A 20,442-nucleotide genomic window follows, 5' to 3' on the forward strand; every position below is an offset into this window, starting at 1 on the left:
TCTACTATTGTGGAGCATCTATTTTAAAAAAATATAATATGAAAAAGATAGTTTGAAATTCTTAAAAGTTTGGAAGGTACAAAATTTGATATAAAAGATTTTGGATTTAAATTTCCATGCATGACTATTGGACCCATACCAATTTGTGAAAACTTTATTTTATTCCATTTCAAAAATTCAACTTCATCCTATAAAATTGTGATTCAATTGTACACTATACAACATAATTGTGATTTTGTTGTGTTGCATGGGTGCAAAGATTAATGCACTATAGAATCGTGATTCCATTTCGCATTCTATTAAGCAAAATCATAATTTCATATGAAGGGTAATTTTGGAATAAAAAAGGATAAGCTCCCTATGAAAGGGCCAATGGCTAATGAAATGAGGCCAATAGCAATCTCCATTAATTACTATGCAATTAAATCTTACGCTCCTTTATTTGAATCTTAAACCTCCCATTGCATTCCAAAATACAATGAAAGTGTATGATTCAAATAAGGGGTGCAAGAAATAAATGCCTAATTATTAGTATTAAATTATCACATGCAAGCTTAACTACATTGTTGCACTCCCATATGTGTATCGTGCAACCCCCATTTCGGTTTGAAAATATCAAACCATCGTTTTCCAACACTAACACCTTCCTCTTTGTGTGAACTACTCTCGCGATGACATCTCCTTTACCTGTGACGACAACTTTTTCTCCTATGACTCCATCTTCTTCTCGACATCCTCACGAGTCACGATGCCACAAAATGTCCTCCCCTTCCTCCTTCCTTTACATATAGTCATTGAAGGTAAAAATACGATTTTGAATATGGTATTTCGTCTCCTGAAACGAAAAATTCCATAATGTTTTCTTTAAAAAAAATTCAACCATTATTGTGGAGACACGATTCTAAAAGCTATATAGTAGCCTTATAGAATAATCATTGTAGAACATAGGTTGTTCTAGAATAGGCTTTCCAAAATACGTAAAATGTTTTTTATTTTTTATTCTCAACCATTATTTTTTATTGTTACGAAACACCTATTATATAAACTTTTTTTTCTTCTGTTGTGGAACACTTATTCTAGAAGGCGAAAGTTATTTTTGTACTGGTATGGAACACCTATTTCATAAATAATTTTTTATTGATATGAAACACCTATTTCAAAACGGTGGGAGCTTTTTTTTACTGTTGTAGCATACCTATTTTGGAAGTTATTTTTTATTGTTATGTAACAACTAATTTGAAAAGTTGTTTTTTAATGTTATGAAACACCTATTATATAAGCTATTTTTTTTTTACAGTTGTGAAACACTTATTTTGGAAGGCGAAAATTATTTTTTTACTGTTATGAAACACCTATTTTGAAAAGGTGTAAGTTATTTTTTATTGTTATAAAATACCTATTCCGAAAGTTATTTTTTATTTTTATGTAACATCTAATATGAAATTTTTTTAATGTTATGAAAAATCTATTATATAAGTTATTTTTTAATGTTATGAAACACTTATTTTAAAAAGACAAAAACTATTTTTTTACTGCTGTCAAACAAAGTTAATAATTTACCCTTATTTTTATGTTAGAAAACCATTTTTATTTTCTTTTCCTCTTGTTCCCTCTAAAACTCCATTGTTACTAGGCAGGAGTGTGCGTGGGGAAGAACAATTTCGAGGCAGCAAAATGGGAACATCGGTGCAGGTAACGCCACTGTGTGGAGTGTACAATGAGAACCCTCTCTCGTATTTGGTTTCCATTGATGGCTTCAACTTCCTCGTCGACTGTGGCTGGAACGACCACTTCGACCCTTCCCTCCTTCAACCCCTCGCCAGGTCTCTGTCTCTGTCTGTCTGTCTGTCTCTCTCTCTCGCATTTTAGGACCTACCCTTTTTAGGTAGCAAAAAAAAAAATTTGAATTTTTGTATGTGGGTATCTTCGTTTCAAACCCCTCCTCGTTTGAGGCATTGGAACTAGAAAGAAGAAGATTTTTTTTGTGGGGTGGGGTTATAATTGTGAATAACAATGGAATTGAGGTTCTAGGCATGTTTCTGGTGAACTTTTTTATGTGTGTATCTTTGTTTCACCCCGCCCTTCTTCATTGCTTCATAACAAAATGTGATTTTCAGCACGGGTATTGATTTCTATGAGGTCTTTTCCTAAACTCCCTGTTTGTTGTTGAGGCAGTAGAACTAGAAAGAAGAAGAAAATTATAAATTTGTTTTTGTGGGGTGGAGTTATAAACTTATAATTGTGAATTTCAATGAAGCTTGTGTTTTAGCCTGTTAGGAATGTTTTGTTTTGTTACCTTTGATTTCATATTGAGGTTGTGTGGCTGGCATGTAGGGTAGCATCAACCATAGATGCTGTTTTGCTTTCACATGCGGATACACTTCATCTTGGTGCCCTTCCATATGCCATGAAGCAGCTTGGACTCTCTGCCCCGGTTTATTCAACGGAGCCTGTCTACAGATTGGGCCTTCTCACTATGTATGACCAGTACCTCTCAAGAAAGGTGAAATTCCATGCTGGTTTATTTGGTTTTGTTGTTAGGAGGAATAAATTTTTGTGATTATTGGTTTATAGGATGTTGGATATCCCATATCCTTATCTGTGTGCTTGCCTTTTATTTGGCTAGATAGAATTTGAAAAAAAAGGGTGTTATATAACTGGATGGTTAGGTTGAGGTATCTTGTTCTTTTGTAGCAAGTGTCGGAGTTCGATCTGTTCACGCTGGATGATATTGATTCTTCTTTCCAGAGTGTAACGAGGCTAACATATTCTCAGAATCATCATTTCTCAGGTAGGCCTTTGAACAATTGTTGTAATGTGATGCATTGAAGTGGTGGTACGCATTTTGTTTAACTCCACTCTGTCACCTCCGTATTCTCTCTTCTTTCGTCCCACCGTTCTCTTTTTATATAATATAGGCTAGTTTCTGAACCATAATCCCATTCAAACCTTTATTTGTTGAAATGAAATTAAAGGCCATTAGGAAATCCAAAGTTCCCTGCAAACTGAAACCCTTTAACTGGGCAGCAGCTCACTTTGAAGTTAGGGGTATTTCTCATAAGGGAGCCAAAAATGATCAATGATGAAGCTGTTGTTAGCGTAATCTTTTATGTTTACCTCCGTATTCTCTTATCGCCTTTCATGGTTATTTGGTAAATAGAAAGGGCCCTGAATAATAACAACTTCACATATTATCAGTGTCTAGTGTCTATAATATTTTGCATGAGCAATAGAAGATTTTTGTTAACGACTAGAAAAAAATGATTTGAAATTTTAGTTGATTTTTGAATGCACCTCAATTTCAAATATTTTGGAGCTTTGAATTGAAATAAATTTTGAATCCACTAATTGATAGTATGCTGTTTAAAATTTTATTTTCAGAAAATGAATACACATTTTTGTAGTAAAAGTTTACTGATTTACACTATGTGAAGTATTTATCCATATTGCAGAAGTTAGAATATACGGTAATTGATGATACAAAATTAAAGTATGCATTATCAATTCATAAAATTAAAGTTTTGATGTGAGACAAAAAATTGACAACACTTGTATGAAATAGGGCATCGTCACCCCAACCTCCCATGTAATCTTCTCAACCAATGTTGTTTAATTTTTTAGAGTACCTATCTGATTCTGATATGCCTTCATGTTTCACTACTTAATATCCCCTCATTTTGGTTGTGTTATTTTAATTGGAATTTTAATTTTTAACCACTTTTAGGCAAGGGAGAAGGAATCGTGATTGCACCTCATGTTGCTGGACATCTTTTGGGAGGTACTATTTGGAAAATTACAAAGGATGGCGAGGATGTCATATATGCTGTTGATTTTAATCATAGGAAAGAAAGGTAAATTGCCCATGGCTAAATTTATCTTATATATCTTTAGAGACCAAAAAGGAAACTACTTATCAATCTAATTTTTATTAGGCATTTGAATGGAACTGTTCTAGGTTCTTTTGTGCGTCCAGCTGTTCTAATAACTGATGCTTACAATGCTTTGAACAATCAGCCTTACAGACGTCAAAATGACAAAGAATTTGGAGGTAACCATCTTTTTAATCTTGTAATTGCAGCACTGTCACATAACTAAGATGGGTTTTCTCAGTTTTTGCTTCTTAATAGCTGTTAAGAGAAAACTGAAATATTTTATGCTTAGTACATTCACTGATGAGGCAAGCATATACTTTAATCTTAATCAAGAAATGAAAAATAAACTGTTTAGGATTTATGTGCTTTGGCTATTCTGATCATATATTTTGTTGATTATTTAGATATCTTAAAGAAGACTCTAAGGGAAGGTGGCAATGTATTATTACCTGTTGACACTGTTGGACGAGTGTTGGAACTTATTCTGATGTTGGAATCGGTCAGTACAAGAAATATGTTTATATTCTCGTTCTCCCTTTTTTCCGTACAGTATATGCGTGAGTTAATATCAGATCTTGTTTTTTGCAGTATTGGACTGATGAAAACTTGAACTATCCTATATACTTTCTTACATATGTTGCATCCAGCACAATTGATTATGTGAAGAGTTTCCTTGAGTGGATGAGTGATACCATAGCAAAGTCTTTCGAAAAAACTCGTGAAAATATATTTCTTTTGAAGTAAGTGGTCTCATCCTTAACTTACAGTTGGAGTAAGATATTCATATGCCAATTGTTTATTTATATGTTGTTTTGGTTCTCAGGAATGCTATTAACACCTACTTACTGTTGGCATGTTAAACCTATGATTACTTTAGGTTTCTTGAGATATCTATAGTAAAGGTTTTGTTCAATAATGAGTAAAAATTGAAAAATGAGCTTTCAAAGCCTATCGTTTGTCACGGTTTAAGTTAGCAAACAAATCAATAATATCTTGTTATGATTATGATTGCTAATGTTATCTTGTGTCTAAAACTCGACTGCAATGCTTTTACCTGTAGGTATGTCACCCTTCTTATTAACAAGACTGAGCTTGACAATGCTCCAGATGGTCCAAAGGTTGAATAATTTGTATGCTTATTTTTCATCAGACTAACTTCCTTACTGATTCTGACACATGTACCTTTCATAGGTTGTTCTAGCATCTATGGCAAGTTTGGAAGCAGGCTTTTCTCATGAGATATTTGTTGAGTGGGCCAATGATGTAAAAAATCTTGTCCTTTTTACTGAAAGAGGCCAGGTATATTCTTTAGAAAAATTTCTTTTTCCTTTCTGTCTTTCAGTATTCATGTGAATCAGTATAAATTATAGCACACTTCTCTACGTTAATCTGCTAAGTTATTAATGTCTTCTTTTTTAGTGTTGATGCCACAGTTGCATTTGCATTTCGAGTTTCAATATGAACATTGTTTTAGCTTTTCCTGAGGCACCAAAGATTAAATGAGTGAGGGAATGGATGTGCTTATGTTTGCAGTTGCTAGTTACTGTATTCTTCAATAAAATATTCACCTTTGCATTTATTGATGACCTACTTTGATACTGGTCCTTGTGAATATAACGTAATGTTGTTTATAAGTTGTTTCTAAAGTAATGTGGCATGGGCATTGATTTTTCTGTTGTGAAAATAGCACAGCGAATTCAAACTTTTGGAATGGAGCTTCTTCTGTTGGTTATTGGATAGTGCTCGAGTTTTTTTTTTGGTCAGCAAAGATAAATATATATATTAGACAAGAATCTAAGTACCAGAGGTACCGTGATTACAAGGATAGTGCTCGAGTTTAATTCTTAGTCTTACCTACTTGTAAATTGTAATATACCTTGGCTTGTTCTCTCTCGTCTTTGCTAATATAACATTTGTGACTATTGGAGTATTGTAAAGGACCTGCAGTTATTCTACTGTATGTCTATGCTTCCTCTCCACCACTCCATTTTGGTGATGAGTATGTGGACATATCAACCTATGATTTATGCCAAGTTTAGCTAGAAAAGGGGCAATAGGTCTGAACTCTCCTCCCCAATCAGTTTGAAGACTCTTAATTTTGGCATTAAACTGAAGTTCTACCATAGCTTTGAACTGTTGAAAAATACTAAAAGTTTCAGATTTGCTCTTTTAAGAGATAAATCCAAGTGTATTTAGAGAAAGCATCAACAAATGTTATGTAATACAAGTAGCCATTGGTAGAAATAACATGAGAGGGACCCCAAAGGTCACCAAAAATCAACTCTAAAGGAGCAGAATAGACAGTATTGGACAGAGAAGGAAGTCTATGAGACTTATCTACACAGCAAGATGCACAGAAATCCACAGCATTTTGATTGAAAAGAGGTATATTACATTGCTGTAGTACAAGTTTCATTACATAGAAATTTGGATGGCCAAGTCTAGCATGCCATAGGTTGCTGGACTTGGGTTCCATAGATGCAACAGAAATAGAACAATTAGGAAAAACAGAATTAGAATTGCTAGAATTAGAAACAAAACATGAAGCTGAAGACTTGACTGGGAAGCTTTGAAGCTTTAAAGTGGGAAAGGAGTAGAGTCCATCAGGTCCAATAGAGCCTTGAAGCAGGATCTCATTGGAAACCTGAGATTTAACAACACAAAAATGTGAGTGAAACTCGAAGTAAACTTGATTATTTCTTGCAAATTTACTTACACTTGTGAGATTCTTAGTAATAGAGGGCACATGTAAAAGCTGATCAAGAGATAGAGAAACATTAATTAGAATTATGAGGAGAAATGAGATAAGAAGAACCAATAGACTGAAAGTTCAAACATTGACCATTTCCAATGAAAATTTAGTCTGGACTCAAGACCATCAAAAGGGGCTAGTTGCTGGATATTTTGAGATTCTCCTGTAACATGAAAAGATGTTCCAGAGTCAGGAATCCAATTAGAATTGTTGGACCGAGAATCCGTGTTTGTCAACATAGCACTAGGTTGATGAGAATTGGAGGCTTTATAGCTGTTAGGATTTACCCAAACATTTGAGGGATGAGGACTGGTAGTGTTCTGTTTGGAACTAACATTCAAACCAGAATAATTCTGAGATGATGACTAATAACTCTGAGTTGATTGGTTTGGAGGTGGGGTAAAAGGATCATAAGTGTCAGATTAGGGTTTGGTTAATATTTTTGATTATATCGATAGTGGCAATGAGAAACAGTATGTCCATACTTGAAGCAAACCTGACACTGAAAGTTTGCAAAGTGACCGCTACCGCCACGAGCACTACCGTGCCGGCCACCGTGACTGTGGTCACCTCCACGACCAAAACCACCTCGCAATGCAAAATTTTCTGATTCTGGTTGCTGAAACTTGTTTTGAGCAGGGTATGAATCAGCTCCATACGCATGAGTTAAATTGACAGATGGTGGATCAAACCATTCATCAAACTTGTGAAGTTGAGCTTCGTGAGCTAAGAGAAGTGCCTCAACTTCTGCAATAGGAAGCAGTTTGAATTTGCTTTCAATTACAAAGATGACTGAACTGAACCTCAAGGAAGACCTTCGAGCAAAGCATCCATGTGTTCTTGAGGAGAAATCGGGATTCCAACTGATGCTAATGCATTTGCGATCTCTTGAACCTTGAGAAGAAAGGCATGCATCGATCTATCCTTTAGTGAAACAGATCGCAACTCAGTATGTAGTTGCCGTGCTTGAGCTCGTGTTTGTTTGGTGAAATATTTATGAATGTTGTCCCATTCTTGATACGAGTGGACTCTTCCCAAACAACGCGACAGGATTGACTTCGAGAGCATCGATTGTAGCCATGTGAGAAGGATTTGACCTGTTGCTCCCACGGCTCATCTGTCGGATTCTCATGTCTGACTTCATCGATCAACATCAGAGGGGAACCTTGGCGGAATCATCAGATTCACTACGAAACGTTGAAGCTGGTGTGATTTCATCACTGGTTCAATTTGCTGTCGCCACAGCAAAAAATTTGAATCATCAAGTTTTTCCCCAATCGAATTAGGGAATGCAGAAGAGGAGGGAAAAGGATTATGTGAATCTGCCATTGTTGGATCGAACTTTGATACCATAATAGAAAAGATAGAAGGGAAAAGAAAGGGGAGAAGAATTAGTTTCATTAACCCAATGAATCAATGGTTACAATCCTGTATTTATAGACTAGTTAGTTAAAACAGCCAACTAACTTTAACTGACTGACTAACTCTTAACCAACACTAAACTAACCAAGCTAACCTAACTCAGGTCATAAACTACCCAGGACTGCAGTAGAATAACTGCAGGTCCTTTACAATAATCCAATAGTAACCAAAACATCCCTTTCTTTGTACCCGTTTGGATATATCTTTTCATTATAGCATTTAATGCTGCTAATTTTCAATCGTTTGTCTTTTGTTATTGTTGTGTTTTTTAAATTCTAGCTTAGACTGTTGTATCTTCTCTCCTATTAGCCTTACAGAATATTGTTTCAAATTTATTTTCATAAAAATATGCTCTATGTTTGTGCTAATAATGCTTGATTTCTTTTTTGAGCAATGAGAATGGACAAAAGATCATTGGTCATGTAATATTTTTATCTATGGCGTATTTTCTTTAACTGCTTAAATTTGATGTTTGCTATCATTTGTTTCAACTGATCCTCATGTGTTTGGATACGTAGTTTGCCACACTAGCTCGTATGCTTCAAGCTGATCCACCTCCAAAAGCTGTCAAAGTCGTTGTGTCCAAGCGTGTTGCTTTGGTTGGTGAAGAGCTAATAGCCTATGAAGAAGAGCAAAATCGAATAAAAAAAGAAGCTTTAAAAGCTAGTCTTATGAAGGAGGAAGAATTTAAAACATCTCATGGGGCTGATAATAATACTAGTGATTCAATGGTCATTGATTCTGGCAATAATCATGTACCACCTGAAGGTATGAGTTGTATAAATTTAGTACTGTTTTGTTAAATATAATTAGGTAATCAGAATTATCCATTTCAGATTCGTGTTATAAATACCTTTTCTCCATAACTTTCTCATTTTGAGTTGTGTCATGTATATTTGAAAATTTCTAAAATTATAGAAATGGACATTTTGTCTTCAACTGGTTTTGTGTCTTGAGAAGTACTGGACATTTTGAGTTTTAAAATAAAAGACTACCATTTCAACCACATCAAACAACATTGAACTGTCTTTGGAACATCATTCATCTTTTTATGAACTTTCTAATGTGACATTACTATTTAATATAAATCATGTCCTATTTACCTTAAAACATGATGTTTTTTTTCTTTCAAGATATGCATATTCACAGACAAAACCATACCCTTATCTGAGTTTTAAAATAAAAGGCTACCATTTCAACCACATCAAACAACATTGGATTGTCTTTGGAACATTATTCATCTTTTGATGAACTTTCTAATATGACATTACTATTTAATTTGTATTTAATATAAATCATGTCATATTTACCTTAAATAAACAGATCAGGAGTATGGGTTTGTCTGTGGATATGCATATCTTAGAATCTTTTTTCCATGTTTTATTAGTTTTTACAATTTTGATAAAGTTCCTTCACTAATTCGACTTGCACTTGCAGTGTCTGGTCCCAGAGGCGGAGGATACCGGGACATATTTATTGATGGATTTGTTCCCCCTTTGACAAGTGTTGCTCCAATGTTTCCCTGTTATGAGAATACATCAGAGTGGGATGATTTTGGAGAGGTCATAAATCCAGATGATTATGTAATTAAGGATGAAGACATGGACCAGACAGCAATGCATGTAAGTTTCTTTTTCTCCAACCTATCACTAGGTTTCTGTACTTAGTTTGGTAGTTTGGGGGATGGTTTTTGTAGCACGGGTTAGGTAGCAGGGTGCTGTGGTGCTAGCTCTGTTCCTACCAATAACCATAGGAACCAGCTGGCCCCTAAAATACTGTAACTTTAGTACCACTGGTACTCATTATTAATATATATTATCTATGTTTGCTGAGCAAAAAAAAAAATACCTTTCTTTTTTCAAAAAATCTACCTTAGTGTTTATATCAGGTTTGCATTCTGAATTAGAACTTATAAGTTTCAATGGATGCAATATAACGAATTTACTTATTCGAAAGTATGTTCATACTTGCCAAACATAAAGTCAATTATATTAATGGATCACAAAACAGAAAGAAACTTTATAAAGGAAAAGCTATGATACAAGAATATTAAGCTTAGTAACTTGTGGTTTATTTTACATTTGGCTTGGTTACTTCTATGTTTTTAACTCTTCTTTCATTAACATTTGGATGGCATGTAACAGATCCTGCTTCTAAGTGAAATATTTTCTTACATGTCATTTAAGAGTTCTGATTTAGAGGAATGGAGAATTTTGCTGGCATCTATACTTCAACTCTATGTTATTAATAATAATCCTTGATTATCATTTTTCCTATTTTCTATCAGGGAGGTGATATAAATGGAAAACTAGATGAAGGTGCTGCAAGTTTGATACTCGATACAAAGCCATCAAAAGTTGTATCTGACGAAAGGACTGTAAGTAGCAGTATTTATTTATTATATTTTAATGTTTCTGCTTCTTCTGAATAGTAAATTTATATAATTGTGTTTCAGAAATTGATTAGAGGAACCAAGGTTAATTTTTTTATTTGTTACCTTTTCCATTTTTGCACGTTGAATGCCATTAAATTTCATGATTTTACCAAAGATTTTAAATCTATCTTTTCTTGAAATTTTACAAAAGATGATATTATGTCTGTTTTTGCTGCAGTCATAGTAATCCTGCTACTGAATTGTTCCTCAAACCTATTATTTATTCCTTAGATACTTGTATGTGTCTTTGTTCTAAGTTTGTCTCACAGGCATCTTATGTTTTTTTTCCTATAATAAATCAAGCAAAATATAGATGTAATTGGTTAGAGTTGGTACCACTTTCTTGTATGCATTTTGAATTTTATCATGCTCTTCAGCTCTTGTGATTCACCCCTCTTAATTTGGCTGTGAAACGCATCAGATAGGGAGCATTATTGTGGATGTGGAATCTTCTTTTAATTACTGATGTACAGATGCATTTCTTGTGTTTCTAAATATCTAGTGTTCATCAGTCTACTTGTATAAATCTTAAATCTGCTGAATTTACATATCATGGTGTAAGGTGTTGACATTATTTTTGTACAGGTGCAAGTCAGGTGCTCATTGGTTTACATGGATTTTGAAGGACGTTCAGATGGAAGATCCATTAAAAATATTCTATCTCATGTGGCTCCCTTGAAGCTGGTATGGATCTCATTGGTGCTTTTCAGTTAATTGAAGCACATCATTAAATCTTCTGTTAATTATATTTGGATGTTCATCATTTTTCAAATGGAACAGCTTCAATTAGGTAGTTCATCTTGCCACCTTTTAATACCATGGTATCTTAACAAAGCAATACTTTGACCAGGGCTACAATTGAGTTGTGGCAAGGAATTTGGATATTAGCTGGTTAATGTTATGTTGGATAGGTAAAGGAGCTGGAAAATATATATGTAAATTGTGGGCTTACTTGATGGGTTTTTGTGGGTGGGAAAGCTGAATAAACTCAAGGCTGTTGTAATGTTTGGAAGGGTAGGTATCAAAGGCAATTTCATGGTTTGAGGTTGAACCGTTTTGAGACAAGTGTGAAGAACAATCAAATAAGAGTTTATTTCCAACGTAGCCCAGGTTCCATTGATTGCCTTCTAAAAACCTTGAATTTGAGTCTCCCTTTTTGGCCATAGGTGAGTCGTCCAACTCCCTTTGTTACACTTAACCTTCAGAACTTCAATCCATAGCCTTCCCCCCCTTAGATGAAATTTGTCGTTAATATTATTAGTATAAATGTTAAAACTTAAAACCACTTCTTAAATGTCTTTGCTTGTTGGTGGTGTCATTTCATACTTGCCTGTTTCTTTCTCTTGTGTATAAAAACATGGGTGAAACAGAGAAAACAGAGTATATTAGGGGTTCAGATGGCTGTGTTCAACTTCAATCATATTATGGCTGTGTACTGTAGATTAAACAGAAGAGGCTTCTCCTTAAGGCATGATTGTGTATTATCATCCCTTGATCATGGGAAACTCATGGCTGTGTGAGAAAATCACGTAGCTGCTTGAGGTTAGCCACATGGCCATCTGAATGCCACAGAAGCAAACCTCACAGACTGCTGCACGATTTTCTGTGGAAGCATTATAACTATTATGGTTGCATTTTTCTAATGGCTTTCACAGTATTTAGTGTTGTAACTTTTATGGGCCAGCTGACTCTGATAAATGAATACATAATGATTTTTCCGAAAGGTTTTGGTGCATGGATCAGCTGAAGCTACAGAGCATCTGAAGCAGCACTGCCTGAAGCATGTTTGTCCACATGTTTATGCTCCCCAATTGGAAGAGACAATTGATGTCACCTCTGATTTATGTGCTTACAAGGTACAATGTTGTCAAATTTCATACATTTCTGAAAAGGCTTTGCAAGATGTCAAAATTAATCATGTTATGCTTTTCTGAGTATAGGTTCTACTGTCCGAGAAGCTCATGAGTAATGTACTCTTCAAAAAGGTGAAAAATAGATGTCTGAACGAACTGTTCATTCTATATACTTGCATGTTATTTATCATGTTGAATAGCAACAACCAAACTTATCCCACTAGGGTGGGGAATTCATAATTTTGAATAATGAATATAAATTCAACTGCAGCTAGGAGATTATGAATTAGCTTGGGTTGATGCTGTAGTAGGGAAGACAGAAAATGACCCGCTTTCGCTGCTCCCTGTTTCTGGAGCCGCTCCTCCGCATAAATCTGTTCTTGTTGGTGATTTGAAATTGGCGGATATCAAACAGTTTCTCTCCAGCAAGGGTGTTCAGGTACTTGTTCAGTTATAGTCACCATTCTTCCTTGCTCTGATTGTCTGTTGGTACATGAAGTGATTTCCACTTCATTTCCGAAGTAGACAGCTGATCATTGTACTCCTTAACTGATAATGTTGAAGCTGATGAAAATTGTTGAAAATGCTGTTTTCCATGTGTTCTTTAACCAAAACTTGAGTGAAAAAATTAGTGGAATGCTGAATTTCTACTTTATGAGAATATGTATCATAACATAATTAACTTTATAGGTGGAATTTGCTGGTGGGGCTTTGCGTTGTGGTGAATATGTAACTCTACGGAAAGTTGGGGATGCAAGTCAGAAGGTGAGTGCTTCTTCTGAACATTTGTTAATTTTGCACTTGAAATTGTTTTTTTAATCTAGACAAGACTGATTGTCCAGGTTTTGGATCAACATTCTGATCTATTAAGATGATTTCTTTTTCTAATAGGGTGGTGGTTCTGGTGCTCAACAAATAGTTATTGAGGGTCCTCTGTGTGAAGATTACTATAAAATTCGTGACTATCTGTATTCGCAGTTTTATTTGCTTTAGATTTGGTTGGACAGTGCAATGGCTAAACATGAACTTCTTTCCTTCTCTGCACTGTTTTGTGTGACACATCACACTCTGGACCTGGTTTTCTTATAAGGTAGAGAATGCAAAATTGCCTTGGTAAATACATGCTTATAAGGATTCAAGACTAAATAGTTCCGAGTAGCAGTGCTGGGACAGTTGCAAAATGGGTTAATTTGGGTTGCCATTTGAACAAGATTCACAGGGGCTCTCACTTCGATGTTTTCAATGAAGAATCGTGTTGCATCATTTTTGTGGAGTCTTTGTGCCTCTAATTTATATCAACCACCATAGCTTTTGGTGGATGTGAACTTGAAGTGTGTTTAATCTTTGTAGAATTATAGAAAAGGAAATGTAATTTGTTCTTGTGTAGGCTTCAGATTTTGAAAGGGTATTCATGTGTGTCTGTTGTCATCTATCTCCACATGCAGTTTCCACACTAAAGGTGAAATTAGACTGACATAAAATGAATCTCTGTAGGGATTATCCTTTTTAATTTGGCTAATATAATTGAACAGAACAATCTAGTTTAATCAAAACTGTTATATTATTTTTAATGTCTCTACTTTTGTTCTGAACTTTGGTTTATTTGTTCAACGCCATGCTGTGTGACAAGAAAATATACTTGTACAATGTCTAGTGGCACTGACTGAATATTTTTGCTCCTTTGAATTAGTTTGTAGAAATATATTTTGTTGGACCGAGTCAAAGTTTCCTTAGATACTTGCTCTTCAGCCAAATGCCATGACATCTACTCTTTCTTCAGCCAAATGTCATGACATCTCTTTAAATTTAGAGTAAATAGTTTTTACTCTAAATTTAAAGAGCAAACTATCCGTAAATTATTATGTATGATAATTTTATCTAATTAGAATTTTGTTATCTAATTGGAAATTATGTATGATAATTTTGTTAAATTTTTTAATGATTATCTTGAAAGGTTATGAACTTGTGATTTATTATTGGCTAACTGTAAATTTTTTCATGCATACAATTTACACTTTTTTTTTATATATAAAAAGAACGGTAATGCACTGTTAAAGTAGTCCAGATGAGTTGACTTGCTGATCTCCGATTGATGTTGAAAAAATTTAACGGTTAGAATCATGTCCTCAATTTGTTAAAATTGATGCTAAATTACACATCCTGGTTGCAAAATAACTATACCTGCAACGCTATCTCTACATTTTTAAACGTCATAAACAACACAGTTTAATGTTGGATGATAGTAATTGTAAAAACTTGGACTTAAAATCCAAAAGTATGTTTCTTGCATTTTGCACATATATGAAACTTTTTTTCTTTTTTTGATAAAAGGTCATTACTTTATCACAATAAAAAGCTATTACTTATAACTACAAGAATCTAAATAATTGAATACAAGCCAAACTATATACAACCTTTCCAATCTCTTGAGCTCTCACAAGAGCTTCCAAGAATGGGCAGTATATCATGCACCACAAGCCTGATTATGTTGCCGCCTGATGATCTTGAGATGTCTATGCACTCCTGTAGGTCTGCATCACAGGCTATCAAAACCCATTCATGATCATCATCCAGATACTTGTTATGAAATGTTCCCACCTCTAGTTTCAATCTTTTGGCAATTTCCTCTTTCAATTCCACAATACCACAGTCCATAGAGATCTTAAACCTGATGATATCTTCTTTATATGTTGCCTTAATGGTCACACTGTTCACCTCTTTTCTAACTGCAAAAGGTGTCATAGTTTTATTAAGGGTATCCATGTGTTGCATTTGAGGCAAATCAGAACATTGAGGATTCATCTTGTAAGCTTCTGGAACCTGATCCTCCAAAACAGCATCTGCTGAAGGGCATAGATTTCTCAAGTCTTTAGAACTACCAGCAACCTCAAGTAGCTGTCCTCCAAATGGTTCTTGAGGTTCTGTTGTTTCCACAATGTGAAGCATAGGGTATGCAGTTGCACGGTTTGGTGTACTAGTTGAGTGCAGTGTTGTTGACCCCAGTGATCCTCTTAACACAAGACATTGCTCACTGTTGCCTGTTACAAATGTATCTTTTGGAGGTGAGAATTCATTTGGGGGACTACCATGGCATGAAGCATGAGTAGGATTTCCACTGCCACTTGAGCCACTCCCAGTTCTAAACTTGTTTGTGCCTTTAGTGCCAATCTCCTGAATGGACACTCCTTTATCATTAATCACTTTCTCAGGACTTCGTGTCCTTGCTTCAAGTCCAAGGAATTGATCTTCCATCGCAACCTGTCTTTTTGTTTCTGATGCTCCAGAAGCATCAAAATCATTTTCGTTGATCTTAGGTTCTGATGGCCTAATGGTCAAGGTGGTTTGGCGGTGGAACTTGTTTGAAGTGAAAGGGTCAGAAAAGGAACCAGCAGCAATGGGAAGTGAACCAGTACTTAGAGAATTCAAACCAAATGCTCCTTCAGCACCATGGACCGATTCAATAACACACTTGAGCTTGGACAGGGAATGGTTAACCTTTTTTATCTTTCGAGATGGCCAACGTGATATCCCATGCTGCCTACAGATGCGCTTCATTGTAGTAGGGCAAACTGTACAGCAAGAATATATCCAAGAATATCATGTATGAGCTGCTACTAATAAAAACGAAAGCTACTAGTAATAGATAATGACCAATTTTGTGTTTTCTGATGATAAATATATTCTTTATAACCATATGTTTCTCAAAAAGTAGCAAACTTAAATATGATAAGAGCAGCATTGTTGGTAGTTATATATTTTATGAACACTTTATTGTAGTAGAGCAAACTAGCACCTTGGTAGAGATAACAAAAAACATTTCATTTAACTGTAAATCAGAGAATGAAACATAGCATACCACCAAGGCTCTTTGCAGCATCCTTAAGGCTTCCTGTGAAGTAATGTTGCAAAACATTAAGACTAATTGATATCTCAGCTTTTCCACGTTTTCTATCTGAGGGTTTCTTTTTGGTTTTGATCTCTAAGGAAGTGTTCTGATCAATGTGTCCGCCTGCATTATCACCAAGACTCCCTCCATCATTTATACCATCAAAGTATGCCATTATTTTCGGTTCTGATGGCTCCAGTGGCAGCCCCTCCCCCATATTTGGTGAGGTATGTCTAGGTGGTGACTTAGAAGATTGTGTAATTGGAATGGACTCAAATCTCAAATGAACTCTTTCATTTCTTGCGTCTATAATTTCAATTGAAGCATTCCCCTCAAGTTCAACACCAGAAGCAATCTTAAGACTCTGAAAATGTGGCTTCATTGTTGCCAATATGGATCCCAGCAATCTTTTTTGTTCATTAAAGTCAGTGATCCCAGGAGGCAGAAAAAACTCTAGTACATAATCATCATTTCCTGTATGAGAGCTTTGTAAGCATACTGCAAAACAGCTGTTTAAATGAAACATGAGAGCATAATGTACTAAGGGATATTCGGTTTTGCAGAACTGGGTATTGTTTCCACAGAAGCACATGTTGTGGGACAAAAATGCCCTCCCAGCAACTCCTTGACCTTGTTGTAGGTGATGCTCAACACAGGCCTCATGGAAACCCCATTTATGAGCATCTATTACATAGAATGCTACCTCAGTTATAGACATGCAAACTTGCCCCATGCAACAACCATTAAAACTTGAGCAAATTTTCTTAAGACCGCCACCATGTGCCAAGACACTCCGATGCTTACATGGAACCCATGTTTGTGCCAGAGGCAAACTATGAGTTTCACACACAGCTGTCAGTATCTCCAAAATCTCGGCTAATGCGTACTGACGGTATTCATTACAAATCTGGTTTAAAAGAATTGCCAAGTTATATCTGTGACAATAGAGGGGTACGATAGAAGTCACAGAACAACATATATATCTTATCTTTTGAGAAAATAAACAAGATAGGGATGCATCATGCATGATAGTAGAAAACGACCTGATTGTATGGATGCTCCAAAATTTCTGAACTCCTCAACTTTACTGTCTGCAAGGAAACTGACAGCCGGTAACTCAGGAATGTAAAAAAAATGTTTGCAATCAGATACATTTAACCCGAGTCCAATAATCTCATGGCAGTTACCTTTGTCAAGATCAATCTTTAAGGATATATTAATATTAATAGTAGTACATATGATAATAAATACCTTTTAACCATCACACCGAACTCACCAACATGAGCAAAGCATGCAACTTATAATAAATAGTACGGTAAAGAAATCCAACCTCAAGGGCTTTGCAGATTTTATCAACCTCAGGAGCATAGTTAATCTTCTGTGAAGTCATTATCAGCTCCACTACAGCCACACATGACTGTCCTGCAAGCTCAAACACAGGCAGGGCCAAGGTTCCGCGGACATTGTAATGTTGAGCGTGATTTAGGCGCTGATACTCTTTACTAGAATAAAACTGAACATTGGGAGTCCATTCTGGAATTTTATGCTGAAAAACTCGGCCGGGAAGTCCCAGGATCTCATCATTCTCTCCATCCACAGAGAACATATACATCAGGGAAGCTGTTCTATACTGATGGAGTCCATTACTATGTGGATCAAGAACAAATGGTTGGCCTGAAGTTGTAAGTGCATACCGATTTCCATTCCTCACAGGTGCCCAAACCTGAGCAAGAACATTCTGTTCAGTCAACTCTTTGAAGTGGCGAAGCGCTTGTGTCATTCTTTCCTTGATCAGACAATAACCATCTGGATTTTCTGAAGCTGTCATGGCTACAAGGGGTGGCACAGTTTTTTTGTTGTCATCATTTTCAATTGGATTTTCAGTTGTTGTATTTGTATTACCTGAAAGCAGTAACTTCAGTCAGAACAACTGCAGGTCATAAAAAAACATAAAGCTCATGTTTAGCATCAGATGTCATTGGAATAGACTATGAAAATTTGCACAGTTATGTTTCAGCTCAATATCATATTATATCTAACACTTCTAAGTTTATAAACAACTACAAATGCCACAAATACATCTGATGCAGGCAACAGTCAACATCCCAAGAAAGTAGGAATTATTCACAAAACTATGGCCTCTAAATAAGAGATAGCTTGAAAGAAAATGAAAGGTAAAAAGAAATGAGTACACACAAATGAAGCCTTATAGTTTAACTATTTAATTTATACGATGGAGATAAAAAGAAAATTCATCTTTAAACCAAGGTGGCAGATACATGTCGCGAAGTTCATCCACATTTCATTTGCCTTTTAATCAATATTCCCAACAATATAGAGGTTCAAGAACAGTAAGGAAAATAATTATAAAAAAAGTTAAAATTCCTTCAATTTGAATAAACTATATAAGCTAAGAAATAGATAAACAAACTCCAAATGAACACTATTGAATAATCTAAACCCTGTTAAATTTCACAATCAACAACAGTGGCTGCTATTCAAGTTACAGTCAACTTGAAATCAAGCAAGTCCTAAAAGTTGAAGAAAACTCCAAAATCCAATTCAACATGCAAACTGAAACAAACCAAGACATGCAATAACAAAATTGGAAACTGTGGCAATTAACAAAGAGATACCTGAAGCTGCAATCCTGATTTGCCTCTCATCTTCAGCATCAGAAAAAGCCCAGACAGGAGAAAAAGGTTGTTCAGAGATAGTGGAAAAGAGAAAAGGAGGCATGGGGTTAGAGACCAAAGATATATGATCCAAGGGCCACAGAATTTCCAGGCCAATGCCAAAATCCATGACAAACCCATGTTCCTCCTGTGCCTTTGACTTGAGAAGAAGGTCAGGATTTTCTTCCTTGGATTCTGACATTTTTCACAAGGATGCTTTTTTCTTGGAAATTGGTTTGTACAGAGTGATTAAGTTTGGAACCTTGTAATGATGATGAAGAGAGACTTGAGAACTACTATACAATTGAAAATGATGGTTGAGTAAAATTGCAGAAGGTGGAGAATATCAGAATATGTAACAAAATAAAATTTTTACTATGGATATTATGCCACTTGCTTGTTGAGACTAAAGTTGATTGAATGTTGGATAAATAATGTTATAAAAGGACAACAAAAATTCATTGTTGGGACTAAATGCCAGTTGCCAAAAAATAAAAAGATGGCCACTAGGTACTTCTCTTTATCTTTGATATTATTTTCAACACTTTTTTACTACTTATGCACAGGGAATGAGGGAAAACATGCTGGGGTTAAGAAAATAAAAATGGTGTATTGTATCAGATCTAGATATTTATCAATGTGAGGTTAGTTGAAGGTTACATGTGCCAAATTTATTGTTATTTTTTGTCATGTTACAATAAGACAAATTATGTGAGAGAAAATAACAAAACAAATAATTATGCTACATTACTAAAGAAGATACTGACATAAAAAAAGTTAAGATAATCGTCCTGTGTTGCTGAGTAACTGTGTAACTAGTAATTTTTTTGTCTTGTAGTTGTACTATTGTCGATGAAATAAAATACTTTTCTGTCAAAATCTGCCCCTTTTTAATTTTGTTTTATGAAATAATAAAGGAAAGTGAGATTATGCATATCCAAAATCACCATATTCTAATTCTACTAGTCCTAAAAAAGACTTAGTATTTATAAATGACATTTCAGAACTACCAGGCCAAAATCCAATCAAAATTTAAAACATTTGAATATAAGAAGGGCTTTGATCTTGTCAAAGCCGAACTTGGACAGCTTTTTTCTTTTCTTTTTTATTTTCAGCCATATTGTTTCTCAGCTTTTTTTTTGCCAACCATGCATTATTTATCATGCGGGCATCCAAGGAAGTTGGGGATGCCCACAGTCCGGGAATTTAATAAATTTCATGTGAATGCAAACATTATAAAATCTATATAGGGTATCTGAAATCAAATTTTATGCACCCAAAAAGAAATTAAAGTCTAAATTAAACAATAAATAGTAAGAGACTTTCTTTAGGAATCTCATTCTCCAAGGAGTGGACTTCACCTTGTTAACTGTTGGACTAAAGATATGGAAATTAATAGTTGGACTAAGATATGGATATTAAGGTGGTGATTGATGAATATCAAATGTAACTATGTAGATAAAATTGACTGGAATCTTTCTTCAACAAGAAAGGAATCCTGGTCCACAAATATAAACAGTGATACATCCTCCATTGCTTTTCTGTATG

The 20,442-nt window shown here is 35.1% G+C and overlaps 2 protein-coding genes across 3 annotated transcripts; one reads left to right on the forward strand and one right to left on the reverse strand.

The window, feature by feature from the left end:
• The first annotated feature begins 1,600 nt into the window (after nt 1-1,600).
• On the forward strand, nt 1,601-13,910 carry LOC114391167 (cleavage and polyadenylation specificity factor subunit 2-like). The gene is made up of 18 exons (XM_028352178.1): nt 1,601-1,823; nt 2,335-2,503; nt 2,695-2,791; nt 3,725-3,851; nt 3,933-4,048; nt 4,277-4,371; nt 4,461-4,612; nt 4,933-4,990; nt 5,064-5,171; nt 8,565-8,814; nt 9,484-9,668; nt 10,334-10,423; nt 11,066-11,164; nt 12,205-12,336; nt 12,421-12,465; nt 12,605-12,772; nt 13,024-13,098; nt 13,225-13,910. The coding sequence occupies exons 1-18, from the start codon at nt 1,675-1,677 to the stop codon at nt 13,324-13,326; spliced, it is 2,217 nt and encodes a 738-aa protein (XP_028207979.1). The 5' UTR covers nt 1,601-1,674; the 3' UTR covers nt 13,327-13,910.
• A 691-nt stretch (nt 13,911-14,601) lies between these two features.
• LOC114390855 (protein NLP7-like) lies at nt 14,602-19,271 on the reverse strand. 2 transcript variants are annotated; one of them, XM_028351762.1, is made up of 5 exons: nt 18,856-19,271; nt 17,550-18,121; nt 17,263-17,310; nt 16,190-17,126; nt 14,602-15,902 (listed from the first exon to the last, which is right to left on the reverse strand). In XM_028351762.1, the coding sequence occupies exons 1-5, from the start codon at nt 19,094-19,096 to the stop codon at nt 14,737-14,739; spliced, it is 2,964 nt and encodes a 987-aa protein (XP_028207563.1). In that variant the 5' UTR covers nt 19,097-19,271; the 3' UTR covers nt 14,602-14,736. The 2 variants fall into 2 exon arrangements, with proteins under 2 accessions (XP_028207563.1, XP_028207564.1); XM_028351763.1 differs by having other exon boundaries at nt 17,550-18,149; nt 18,856-18,995.
• Nucleotides 19,272-20,442: the final 1,171 nt, after the last annotated feature.

Source organism: Glycine soja, chromosome 16 (assembly GCF_004193775.1).
Source record: "Glycine soja cultivar W05 chromosome 16, ASM419377v2, whole genome shotgun sequence".
NCBI classification, from domain to species: Eukaryota; Viridiplantae; Streptophyta; class Magnoliopsida; order Fabales; family Fabaceae; genus Glycine; species Glycine soja.